The sequence below is a fragment of the Brienomyrus brachyistius genome, unplaced genomic scaffold (genome assembly GCF_023856365.1).
Source record: "Brienomyrus brachyistius isolate T26 unplaced genomic scaffold, BBRACH_0.4 scaffold117, whole genome shotgun sequence".
In the NCBI taxonomy this organism is placed as follows: Eukaryota; Metazoa; Chordata; class Actinopteri; order Osteoglossiformes; family Mormyridae; genus Brienomyrus; species Brienomyrus brachyistius.
The window spans coordinates 246,773-259,839 of record NW_026042392.1 but is presented as its reverse complement, the minus strand read 5'-3'; the positions used below and the strand labels follow the sequence as shown (position 1 = coordinate 259,839).

Sequence of the window (13,067 nt, the reverse complement as noted above, 5' to 3'; positions counted from 1 at the left end):
GTCTCGTGTTATCACAAAACAGACGTGATAAGGGCTCCGCAAATGCGACCCATCAGAAAGTCAACAGACACAACATACACTCCTCACAAACCCCCCCCACCCCCCTCGCGTGCAAAGTCAGAAAATAGGGTGCAGCCCCGATAAAGTTTTGCACCCCAAGACAAAAAAAACATTCATGTAGCCAAAATGGCACAGAAATGTTCCTCAGAGTCCATTTCTGTATCTTAAAAGGTACATTTACCTGCAGCTAAGGGTACAACTGGCAGAACAAGGTGGTACAGCCCCAGTGATGAATAATTGTACCCTCAAAAGGTACAAATTGCTCCTTTTTTCTGAAAAAAAGTACTTTTCCTGACAGTGTACCCTATCTACGCAAAATGTACACAAAGATGTACATAAAGAAGTACACAGTCGTATAAAATCAACCACAACAGAAACTGCAGAAATAACTGGACTGTATTATTCCTTGTTCCAAAATGTAGATGAGGCTCTTTGGAGAATGAGAAGGTTTCCCCAAAGGCCAGCCATAAACACCAAAGTCACCTGTAGCCTGTTCTCGGGCTCCACTAACACGACGTTCAAAGCCTTGCTCAAAAAACTGACACGAAAAGTGCAATGTATGGAAAATGATAAAAGGCAGCAATTAGCCGAGAGAAAGAGCAACGAAAGCAGAGAGCCGAAGCAGGAAAGATGACAAAAGCAGGTCAGACTCGTTCTTAAATCACTAATTATTCGAAGCGCATTGAGACGTGCGCGCAAAGGCTGGCCCAGTTTGGCACAGGAACAGGAAAACTCACTCGACTGAACACACCTTCTCCTTGTTACATTAAAAATCAGGTTTCACAGGAAAACTCCCGGTTTCAGTGGTACATTAGACACCCCCCTCCCTCAGCGATTTAACTTCAATGCCACAAATACTTGAAGCAGGGCACGATCGCCCGGTTATGTGCTCTGGCGCCCAGACGGTTTGAAGGTGGGGGGGGGGGGGAGTGGCCCACAGCTTGGGACTCTGAGGACAACCTGACACTGGAAGAAGGTGGACGTTTTAGATTTCCTCGCTGCCATCGCGATCCAAGCCTCAGAGGAGGAGGAAGAGCAAATAGGAGGAGACTGTGTTCAGAGACACAGCAGGTAGGGGGGGGGTCATTACGCGCTAATGACAGGATATGAAGTTTTCCCTCCCTAGGTTTGGCGCTGGTCGTATTTCCAGCTGATCGGCTGGTCTTGATCTCTCATGTGTCCTTAATGAGAGTTTACACACAAACACGCAACACACACACACACACAGTTGGGAACCCCACCCTCATCATTCACCCTGTTCACCACCTGGGAGCCAGCCTTTGTGTTACCACACTCCTGGGACGGCGCCCCCGGTGGCCGGGGCACCCAGCCAGCGTGGCGAGTCCCAGTAATCATTAACCAGATGTTCATTACATTCACCATGGGTTTCCTAACTCACGCAACAAGCTGAATGACGCTCGTAAAACAGCAGCGGGGGGGAAGGGAAGCGGAGGCCAAGCCGGGATTCTCTGCCCACAGCAGCCCGCGAGCTGCTTCTCTGGACCTAAGCGCCTCATGTTTTATTATTTTTTTTTTCATACTTTTTCTCCACCCCAGAGGTTAACTGAAGTACTTTCTGAAAATATTATTCTTGGCTCTGTGCTGATATTCCACTTGGCCAAATGGAGCAGGCCTTGGCCGGACCCACGCCGACCGGGTCAGTAAACAGAATCCCAGCAACAACCGGCACCATGAAACGGGAGCCTGGGGAAGACCCCCCCAGGCTCACAGGCAGCATGGTGCCAATTAACACCTCGGTTCTCTTTTCTAGAAAGGGGGCACAGGAACGGATTTGGCACGAGGCTTTTGCCCCAAACGGGCTTCTTGCGTGTTTACTGCCTCAGAGCCAGAGCATTCATGGATTCTGGTACATTCACTGGAATATGGAGCAGCTCTCCCACCACCCCCAATGGATGGCTGCTGGCAGACTGCAGTTGGAGGCTCTGAACATGTTTCGGCCGTTAAAGAACACAAAGGGTCCACTTAGGCTTCAGCAGAATTAAGGTAATAGGGTTTACCGTGGTATTTTGGGTTTACCTCAGTATTGTGAAACCACTGGGGGGGGGGAAGCGGGATTCTCCACAGAAGACCCACCTGCACAGCCCCCGTCTGGTAACGGTTGGACTCACGGGCTTATGGCTGATGTGCCAAGACTCGCCATGGGAATGAGCCAGAATGCATCGTGAGGCAAACTCCTCCTCTGCTACATGCTGATAGGGCCAGCACATGTGTGAGGATCACCTGATGTCACACAGAGCAGAGGCGGGCAGTGATACAAATGACGTGAGACTATGGGAGAGAGGCCTGATGGGTAGCAGTCTGCACGAGAGTGGGCTAATGGGTAATGTAGTCCAAAACTAGCGTAGGAATTCTCAATCCTGACAGGAACACAAGCGAAGAAGCTGTAGATGAGCGTGAGGCAGTTCAAGAAAGGGAGCTCATGGGGGCAGGTGTGACCCCCCCCGCACGAGCATGATAAGATTTACTCAATAATGGATCCCCGCCTGGGCTTTGGAAGCAAATGAAATGCTGTGCGTGGTCTGAGAGGCTGGAGCCAGGCCTATCTCCCAGAGGCAGAAGCACCCGCCACACAACCCCCCACCCCAACCCCCTTCGGCAGCTGTGCATGCTGGGAAAACAAACGGCACATTTTCTCAAGGAGATCCTGGCCCCAAAGACAGGACAGCACCATTCAGAAAGACCATGGGGGGAGGGAAGCCCTTTTGACAGGAAGCTGCCTTGTTCCCACAGCCCCATTATGTTCCTGTCCCCCCCCCCTCCCCACAAATGGGGGAATCCATGAGTAACACATAGCTTTTAATACGCAGACCCAGCAGAGACACAGGTTAGTGAAAGCAGAGTGAGTTAAGTGTGAGCGAATGTGCAGATGAAGAAGCCTGGCCTGGCTCACTCTCACCCGCGCACCGCTAACCGTCCCGACCCGACCCGACCCGACCAGCACAAGTCTCTTTAGGTCCCCATTTTCAGACTTTCTCAGGCAGATCAGGGGACAGCCCCAGAGAAGCCCCGAGGCCCCCCCCCCCCACCCCCGTCCGCTGGGAGATCCCAGGGGAACGGGCGTCTCTTGGCAGGTGAGTAGGAGCATCTCTCTGCCCCCCCTCTCCCCGACTGCACTCCCACTGGCCTCCTGAATGGGGAGCCTCGGCTGGAACAGCAGCTCCCTCCGGAACACTGCGGACGCTTGTAGCGCTCATCAGCTCACGTGTACGGACAGGCCAGTCAAGCGATAACAGATAACGGGGTAGAGGAGAAGCTATCACTGCACAGAGTGCTGGGCCAGGTGACTTAAACGACCCCAGCAGAGCATACATAATTAATGAAGCCCCCGCATAAGAAAAGCCAACTGGTCAGCGCATGCTGTCATGTGGGTTTGATGTTGGTCCGCAATCGAAAGCAAGCAAAGATCCCCCTAATGAGGTGCATCCCATTACAGGCAAAGTTCACCTCAGCTAATGAGGTAAACAGCGACAGTCAAATCCAGGTTATATGCCTCTCGGCACAAAGCCGTTTGTAAGAACCTGGAAACCCAGGAAATGACGAATGCCAAACTCACGCCATGTAACTGGCACAATCGGATCACGCAGGCAAAACGGTGCTCCCCCCCCCCCCACAGAAAGCCAGCTGCACCGGGACTAAATAAATGGAATCGAAAGCCTGTTTTACGAGCTGGGCGAACGGCAGTGCATCGGTATGGGAGCGCCGGTGGCACGTGAGGTGACGTCACACAGGGGGCGTCCCCGAACAGCAGTGGTAATGGCTCACACACACTGTGAGTGCAGCAGTATCCCAGGCTGGGAGCGGCTGAGCAGAGGGTTGGGGTTTTACCGGCCCCCAGCTGGGACAGACCTGTAGTGCCTAAGAGCAGATCGCTGAGGGTTTGCCGGGGAGGTGGGGGTAATGCACACCCCCTCCCCCCGAAGGCGTGGCCTGATGGCAGCAAAGCAGCCCCCATGCTCAATCTGTCAGCTCCCGCAAACGACTCCCTGGGGCAGAAGCAGGGCAAAGACAGCCGGCTCCATCCCAACGCCTTCGGCCGGATACAGACAAGCGACACAACGCTTCCCCAGGGAAAAACAAGATGCTGAGACAGCGAGGTGTCACCCCTCGCCACCCGCCACGTTCGCATGCCTCAGGGAACAAAGAAAGACAGACCTTCGCATCAGCCTCAAGGAATGTCTGACGGCAAGAGAGAGAGCAGGCCGCAGACTCGAATACCAGGAAAATATCCCCATTAATCAATCGCACACAAACAGGTACACAAAATCATAACCAGAACTTCCACAAGCGCTAACAGGACCATTAAAAGAGGCTTAACCTTGCAAAAAAAAAAAACAAAAAGAACAACATAACATGTAGTGACTTATCAAACTCCCTAGACTAAGAAGGGAGTTAATGTCAGATTAAAGAAACAACTGATGTTATTTTAGAACAACACTTCTCCATAATTTAGAAGAACTATGACCTCAGACCGACATCGAATCAGGATCAGATCCACAGAAGGGCTCAGCACAGCCCGGGCATCCAGGGACTCGCCCCTCCTTAGTTCATGCCGGATTCGCACTGTGATCATACGGCTTCTCGTCTTTTTCCCCCCTTTAAACACGCCAGAGGTCTCAGAAACCGAGGGCGTCTGATCTACAGTAAGGCTACGGTGTGCATGTCAGAGAAAGGCATGGAGAGAAGGGCCGTCAGGGTCCGGCACGCCCCCGGCACGTAACGGACCCACCCCCCAGCCCTGCCCCAAAACGCAGGCTGTCCTGTCAGTGCTGATGGAATATTGAAGCACCAAGAAAACTTTCACCTCCCTCTTCCACCAAAAAAGAGAAAAAAAAAAAGTTAAAGCTGTAGTGATCAAAAGGGAAATCAAAGTGCACATTCACCTCTCCTACTGCGCTTTTTATCTTTTATCCATCACAAGAACAGGATACAGGTTACGATAGTCCCTGCTGAAGGGTGCATGGGCAGCTGGGGGGGGTAATCACGTGGCTGGATCTGAGCCTGAAAGCCTCAGGTTACCTGAAAGCAAGATGGGCTACAGGAAGCCAGCGGGCTCTAAGCTCGCCTGAATGCAAACCAGAAGCGGAGAGGAATCAGGGCGGCAGCTGGGATGGATTCCACTGCCGTCGCCCACCTGCCGCTACCCGCCTTCTCTAGCCCCTGATGCTCGGTTTATAAGAGATTTTAATTATTTCAAATGGATGCTCTTCCCCTGAGAGGCACAGCTCACAGCAATGCTGCAGAAAACCACCGCAGACGGATCTGTAATGACAAGCGGCGCGGCGCCGAGTCAGCAGGAGCTGCCATCATAACTTCCCAGAGCGCCATTGGTCCAGTGAAGTCAGCTGACCTGTGACAGCCCCACTGGGTTCCGAGCCAAGCTGCTCAGAGTCCGATTTTCAGCCCTTCGTGGGACCATAGCGGAGGCTTCGCAAATGCTATACATTTTATACATCCAACCCTTACAACCCAACAAAACGCAAAACAGGTTGATTTTCACACGATTAACTCCGGTAACTTTCGACGGGCATGACGCAGACACGAGTCGCATACCGTTGGAATTGATAGACCTTACAGGATCCGGTTGTCCAAGGTGTGTGCTAAAGTATTCCAGAGTAATCCTCTGCACAATGAGGTATATAAATATATTCCAATAAAACGCACCTCAGAAAACAAAGCGCATATTGACCTTTGCAATGATCCACGCAATACCGTCAGAACAGTAAATATAAACAGAACTAACGTATTTGTTGTGAGCTTATATTAGGATTTGGCGCGCACTGTATTTGTTGTTGTGTGTTTGTGGGGGGTTATATATGTGTATGTTTTTGTTCGGCCTTTTCTATTTCAATTTCTTTCAGGTGATATAAAGTAATAAAATTGACAATATAAAAATATATAAATATATAAGCATGCATTGCTGACTATGAAATAACATCAATAAGTTATCAAATTGATGCAAAATCAAAGATACTGATTTCTGCCTGGTAGTAACCATCTATTCCTTCATAATACTAAACCACGGAAATGTCCCCAATGAAAACCCTGCATTCTCACATAATAGACTCTAATCTCAGCATTTATTATATTTGTAGTGCCTGCAAATCTTTACATTAGATGAGACTAAAAATTGAGAAATTTCAATAGGTGCAAGAAGTTTTTCCTCATAAGATGACAAGACTGTGTCAGCATTTACACATCAGATTATGACACATACAGCCCAGAATGTCCTGAAAATAGAACCACAAAGCATATGTGGCCAAGTCATGTACATACAAAGTAATACGCCTAAAAATCAAAGGGACAGAAAAAGTGCTCAGAAATGAACAGGGTTCTAAGGGTTAATTAGAAAAAAATTCAATCCTAAAATCTAACTTGACCATCAGGGTCAAGTGACAAGTATTAGGAAACGAGACTGACAGGCAACAAGGCACTTCCAGGTGCGGGAAAAAGCTGCACTACCGATAAGATGGGGGGGAGATCGATGTGGGACTCGTGCAGCAGTTTGCTCCTCCAGGACGGCTTATAATTGCCTTCACGCCTCACGTTTCACCTTGGCCACGTGCCTGCCTTTCCACAGATGAATTCTCCAGCTCCACGGGGGGGGGGGGGGGGGGGAGGGGGGGGTGAGGGAAACACCTGCTTAGCAGGTAGATTACAGAGGAAAAACAAGACACGTCGTAATCAAGACAGCTCTTCAAAACATCACAAGTAATCTGATCTCAAGTCACTGAAATCTGGATATGAAAGGCATGAAATTAGATTATGTAATTAGCAAGCTAATTTAAATCCATAAAATACCTAATTTAAGGGACAAAAAAAATGTAATACCAGAATCCTATTATGCCAAAAATTGTTTCAACCAGATGGCAAGTAGGTTTGTCAATAGCAGAAGGGGTGGTTTATACCAGCTGGCCAGTGAAGCATGTTGATAACAGAGAGGATGGATGGGCTCGACCCAGATGGCCAGGGATAAGAGTCGATGACAGAGAGGATGAATCGGCTCAAAGCAGCTGGCTAGAGTGGCATGTCGATAACCAAAAGGATGGATGGGCTCAGCCGAGCTGGCCAGCAACGCACTATAATTGCAGTCACACCTTGGTAACAAAGGACAAGCCGCTCATCGATACTTATCGCAAACAGGTCAACACCAGGGCTAAGGGATCTGAACCAGCACTGGACTGCCAGGACCCAGAAGGCAAAGTCATCCCCAGGCATGTCCTTCCTTAAACGGGCCCGACAGCCGCATAGCGGAGGTAGAGCTTCACTCTCCGCTCACCTCAGATGGAGTGCAGGCTGCACCGACCCAAAACGAGGCACAGAGCATGGTGCAAATGCCCAGGGGTGGGCGGGCCCAACATACCCCGCAATGCAAAGGAGGATTTAAAACCTCCTCACACGAGATGCCGGCTTCCCCGGATGAAAAGGAAAAGCATGGAAGGTTCAGAGTGGCCCAGCTTATCCCATTACTGACCCAGAGGACGGGAGCAAAATTCCCATTCTCTCATGTATGAGGAAAGCCAAGACTCCCATCACCGGTCAAAGGCAAGAGCCAGAATTCACATTCCCTGCAAAAAACACACACACACACACACACACACACACACACACACACACACACACACACACACACACACACACACACACACACACACACACACACACACACACACACACACACACACACACACACACACACACACACACACACACACAAACCTGTTTCAAGGTGAGGGAACCAACAGGTCTAAAGAGGCTTTCTATAGAGACCAGTTTAAACCAGCCCGAGAAAACCACAACACTGGATGAGCAGGTGTCACTAGGTTTTACAAAGAACCGCAACACAACCAAAAGCTTCTTAAAATGTCCACAAAAGATTGTATTCAAATAAAATATTGTTGATCCCTGCACAGTATTCTCTGGGATTGTGTGTGCATGCGGTACACAGACTGTACCTATTCAGCCTTTGGACTAAAAAGAAAAAAAAAATCATCGGGTCATGGCTGATCAATAGAGCAGACACAGCAACGGGCCCGGCCCAGTACCCCCGACTCATTTGCCTGTCCACTGTGAGGAGGACGCCGAGGGTCACGTCGCCGACGTCCCGTTAACACACGGGAGGGGTCCCTGCGAGGCTCGCTGCCAGTCACATTCGAGTAAACAGGGAGCCGAGCCAAAGGCTGTATTACTGGAGGGAGATGATTAAGAGCCGGGGGAAGAATGTGGTCAAATGGGTAAATAAGGTGGAATCAGCACCCAGTAAATCAGACTCCCTCCTACGCTCCAGGGAAACAACGGCGGAGGCACGACAGCAGCAGATGCAAGAAGCCCAGTGAGAGCATGGGGGGAGGGTGGGGGACACAGACTGAAAATAAAGGCATTTTTTTGGCAAATGAAGGAATACCACCCACGTCCCCCAGGCTGAAACGCATGTGAAAGTTAAATGGTTTTCACCAGTGGTTCAAGGACACGTTGGCCCTGCTCACGGGGACATCTTCACGTCTGGCACAGAAAGTTCCAGAAAGCTCGCTCACTTGCGATCAGGCTCCACTGCCATTCACTGCGAACTGACCGTTCGACGGCACACCTATGGCCCCGATATTCCACCCCGTGTCCCCAAAGATGATCTGACCATAGTGACGAGGGCGTCCCCAAACATACACTGGAGGATTGTGGGAGTATTTCCGAGCACGCTGCGGCAGGGCACGAGCGGACACCGTCCCCCGGCTCTCTTCGTTAACGAGAAAAGCAAACAATGGTACAATGTCAAATGGAAGCAGAGGGGAGGTGGGTCAGTGATCGGCCATGACCCCATCATGCCTCCTTTCAGATGTCATGGGGGGGGGGACCCTTTCCCAGACATGACACCTTCCCCACACATTTCAGGGAAAAAAAAAAACACTCACCCCTTAGCCAGTTCCTAATTAATCAGAACACGCAGCACAATTTCAGCAGAATGTCCTGCTTTACAAACACTGCAGGATATACACCTGCCCCCCCCTTCCAAAAAAGGCAGTGTCACAAAGCCAAAACCAACTCTCTATCATTCTTCCAGTGAGCGGAAACAAAGCACACTCATCACACAGCCTGCCTGCACACGGGCTTATGGGGAAACCGCCTTCTCAACTCATGCTCTGCCTTTTACAAATTTATCTATTATTTAGCATTAATGTGATTTATTGGTTTGCTTCAGCAATGAAGGGCCAGGAGATAAGGGCACTTAACATGTGTAGTGCTTTGTGGTTTGTATACTTAAACTTTAAACAGCTATTTCATCATGCCAATCGGGCCTTACGTGTTGCGGGTGTTTTCCCTCTCATTTTTTTGAGCATTGTTTCTACACGGACCATTCCAGCGTCTCGGTGCGGAGCACATTTCCTGGCACGTCCTCTGTTGTTTAAACAGTGCCACACGCTTGAATGAAAAGTGAGTGGTGTACTTAACCCGACTAGTTCCTGTAAAGTAGCGAAATGCAAACAGCCCCTTAGCCGGAGAAAGTGGCGTCCATTGAAAGGAAAAGACACTAAATGAAGAGGTTAAGAACAGTGGGCTGGGAAACTAACGTTTCATAAAACTCCGCAAAAGTTAATCGTCTGGCCGATACCTCCTCCCCGGTCAACAAAAAGCAACACAACACAGACTTTGACGAGTGCCAAATCCTGGAAATGTGCATTGCCCTTGAGATTCCTGGAGTGCACACAAAACCCCCCAAAACGTCGCCCCCAGAAAGCAAACACAGCCAACAAAACTATCGCGCTAAACCCACCATGAGGCACCTCACACTGGAGACGCAGGAAGGAGCAGACGTCCCCACAACATACACAACAATCGGCAGGGCTTGACAGGATAATTTTGCCACCGGCTTCAAGCTGACAGTTCGGCGTTCATAATATTATTACTATTATTACAATAATAGACCTATAGGAATATATAGCTACACTCTCAGCTTCCTTCAGTTTTACCACTGGAACCTAGATAGCCCAGTTATAAATGACAATTACTGTAAAATATGGAGAAGGATCCTTGAAGGGGCTTAGATCCACAATGAATCCCCCCTTAACACAGCAGTTTTCGTTTAGCAGAGTACTTTCACATCGTAATAGACAAGAGGTCCCATAGTGTTCTTCAGAAAGCATCCCACGGTGGTGTCAGTCGCATCCGTCGCTGTACAGACACAACCTGCCACAACTCATTACTGGACCAGATATGGCCGCTTTCCGATTATCAGGCCCGACAATCGATTTCACATCGAATATCCGCTCCCGCCGCCGATTGTCAGTCACGCTAAATCGGGCACAGTAATACCGGGACGCAGTCCATCGGGGCCAGGCCGGGTCTACGTGCAACTCAATCAGCTTTCAGAGTCGGCTTTGGGAGTATACGGGAATTATGTAATTTCTCCCCGAGCGAGGCGGCACAAAGAGGCACTGCCACACATGGCTGCTCGCTTCAGACACACATGTCGACTGTATGTTCGCGATCACGCACCAGCCTCATTGTTCGCGATCCGCAGGTCGGCGAAATACATTGTTTTTTTGCAAATAGCCGAAACGCTACTACAACCTCTGAGTACACGTTAGTCAGTGGGAATGCTTGGGGGCGTGGAGTAGGGGGGGGTTGGTATATATATAAAAATAATAAAAAAAAAAAAAAAAAACATCTTTATCCCATCATTACCTCAAGAGAATCCAGACTCACGAAACTGGTTATGGCAAATCCATCAATAATATCCTCTTCCTGGGAGCAGGATCCCCGTCTCTTTCTGCGAGGGGGGCGCGTAGCCCGTGCAGAGGGTGTCATGTTGGGTTTTTGTCTGTCCTGGGAAGACGCGTGATCCCTGGCCGGACTCCGCTCTCCGTCAGAGCAGGACGAAGCACTACGGTTTCGGGCATCCCGTCTCCGCACCCTGTCCCGCTGGGATCGTGATCTCCTAGTCTTCAGTTTCCCATCCATTTTTTTTAGAAATATTGTTTCAGTGCTCCACAGAAACTGATCGGTGACTTTGTTGTGATGGATGAGCAGAAATGCGGGGCTGGTGGTGGTGGGGGGATCCCGTAATATCTACCTACGGCGACTAGATTCACGGGAATGACCTTGAATATAAACCTAGCGAATATCGTTAACAAACATTTCCACCTAATCTGCGGTGCCGGCGAATAATGCAAAAAAGATCCCCTTCCCGAGAGACAGCGACCTAGCCGAGCTTCGGTACAGCGCGACAATCAACACAGTCCAGAATCGGAACCGAAACTGCTACACAGTTAAATATATTGAAATATGCAACTGTTTCACTCGTTTTGCAACTTTAGTTGCAATGTAACAACGCAACATCGGCTGCTGCATACCGCAGACAACGGCAATAAATCACATCTTACTTCGTCTTTTCCTCCACCCAATCCATAATCCGACCACCAACATATAGAAATATATCATTTAAAGGCAGTCCATCGGGACGGCACTGGACATAAAACGCCTGAAATTTGCACGGCAGACAATTCGCCGTCGGCGGCCAGCTAACGCAGCGAGTTATATTCACAAGTTTTTACCAGTGAGACGCTTTCTCCATTTCCCAAGTCATACCACTACCTAAAAAGCTCAAAGAAAAGCGTGACGATACCGCTGATCCCTGAAGCCATCCGCCTCCAGATCGCAATATTTTTAAATAATCGATGTATTTATTCAGTTGCAAAGAGCTTCATAATATCCCCACCCCCTCCTCCTCCTCGTCGTCCTCCTCCTCCTGCCCGTGTTCAAACCACATCCATTTCAAAGGAAAGGAAAGCACTCGATATTCCAAGGCCTGCTTTAGTTTTATAAATCCACTGGCGGAATCCGTCTTTAGCGGCTCCAGATGTTGTTAGATCGTAGTGCTCGTTTTTTCCCAGGTCCCCTTTTCTCGCAAACCTTTGCGATAAGTCCCCTTAAAGAGACAGATATCGGTTAAAAATCCTCTCTCTCCCCTGCCTTGCCTACGTCTAATAGCTGAAGTGGTTCTGTGCGGTGAAAGCACCCCCCCCCTTCGGGTGAAAGCATCTGACGTACTTCCGCCACCTCCGCAATTACCAAAGGAAGTGAGCACCTTCATTAACGGGTTATTTAATATAATAAATTAGTTGGCGAAGTACACAAGTGATAGGAGCGGTGCGGTTTCCGTTTCTGGATCTTTATCCCCCCAGCCAAGGGCTCCCTTCCTCCCTGCTTGCTTGCTTTCTCTCCCGTACTCTCAGCCGCTCGTCCTGCGTTACTGTAGCCCGATCGCTGCAGTCCAGCAGCTGGCAGTTTGATGTTAATCTGAGGTCTGGCCGATCGTGCTTCGCGCAGCCCTCAGGCACAAAAAAAGCCGATGGTTGCAGGTCACCTAGCCTTTGGCCGGAGCATTGTACCAAAACAATGCTTAAGTGCACGTTTGTGCAGGTGTCATCTGTATTATCGCATTTTTGGCGCATCCCCAGAGCACCTGCGATACGCACGAAGCGCTGATATTTGCTGTCACGGCTTTGTAATATCGATTACTTTTTATAACGCACGCGGAAAAGTCACTGATAACTACAAACAGAGAAATCGATATGTTTAAATTTACCCTCCGCAGGAAAGCGACTGGAGCCGTTTACGCGTAATTGCTGTCTTGTGCCTATACTCAACCCTAACCCTGAATCCGATATGATTTCCACAGTACCTTGTTTAAATGCAATTTACGGAGCTGTAGTTGATGAAACTGCAAATAAAATAACTGCATTTCTGGTGCATGTCCCGCATATATATAGGTCTATAGGAATATATAACTACACTCTGAGCTTCCTTCAGTTTTACCACTGGAACCTAGTCAGCCCAGTTATAAAAAAAGGTTCGGCAGAACATGTGATAGCTTGGGGCATTTATAGAACTATCACAACTCAATGTTGTTGGTGTAGCTTTACTGTCTTATGTTCCCCTTAATATATCTATGCATGTGGCAAAAATGAATATCCATCTAGCTGTAAGTTATATAT

The 13,067-nt window shown here is 49.2% G+C and overlaps 1 protein-coding gene across 1 annotated transcript in view; it reads right to left on the bottom strand.

Moving 5' to 3' along the window:
* The window catches only part of LOC125727754 (autism susceptibility gene 2 protein-like), a 77,858-nt gene extending 65,760 nt beyond the window's left edge, over positions 1–12,098 (bottom strand). The window contains 1 exon segment of the mRNA XM_049004658.1: positions 10,756–12,098. Coding sequence (XP_048860615.1) covers positions 10,756–11,031 — 276 coding nt within the window. The 5' untranslated portion in view covers positions 11,032–12,098.
* Between the last annotated feature and the right edge of the window lie 969 nt (positions 12,099–13,067).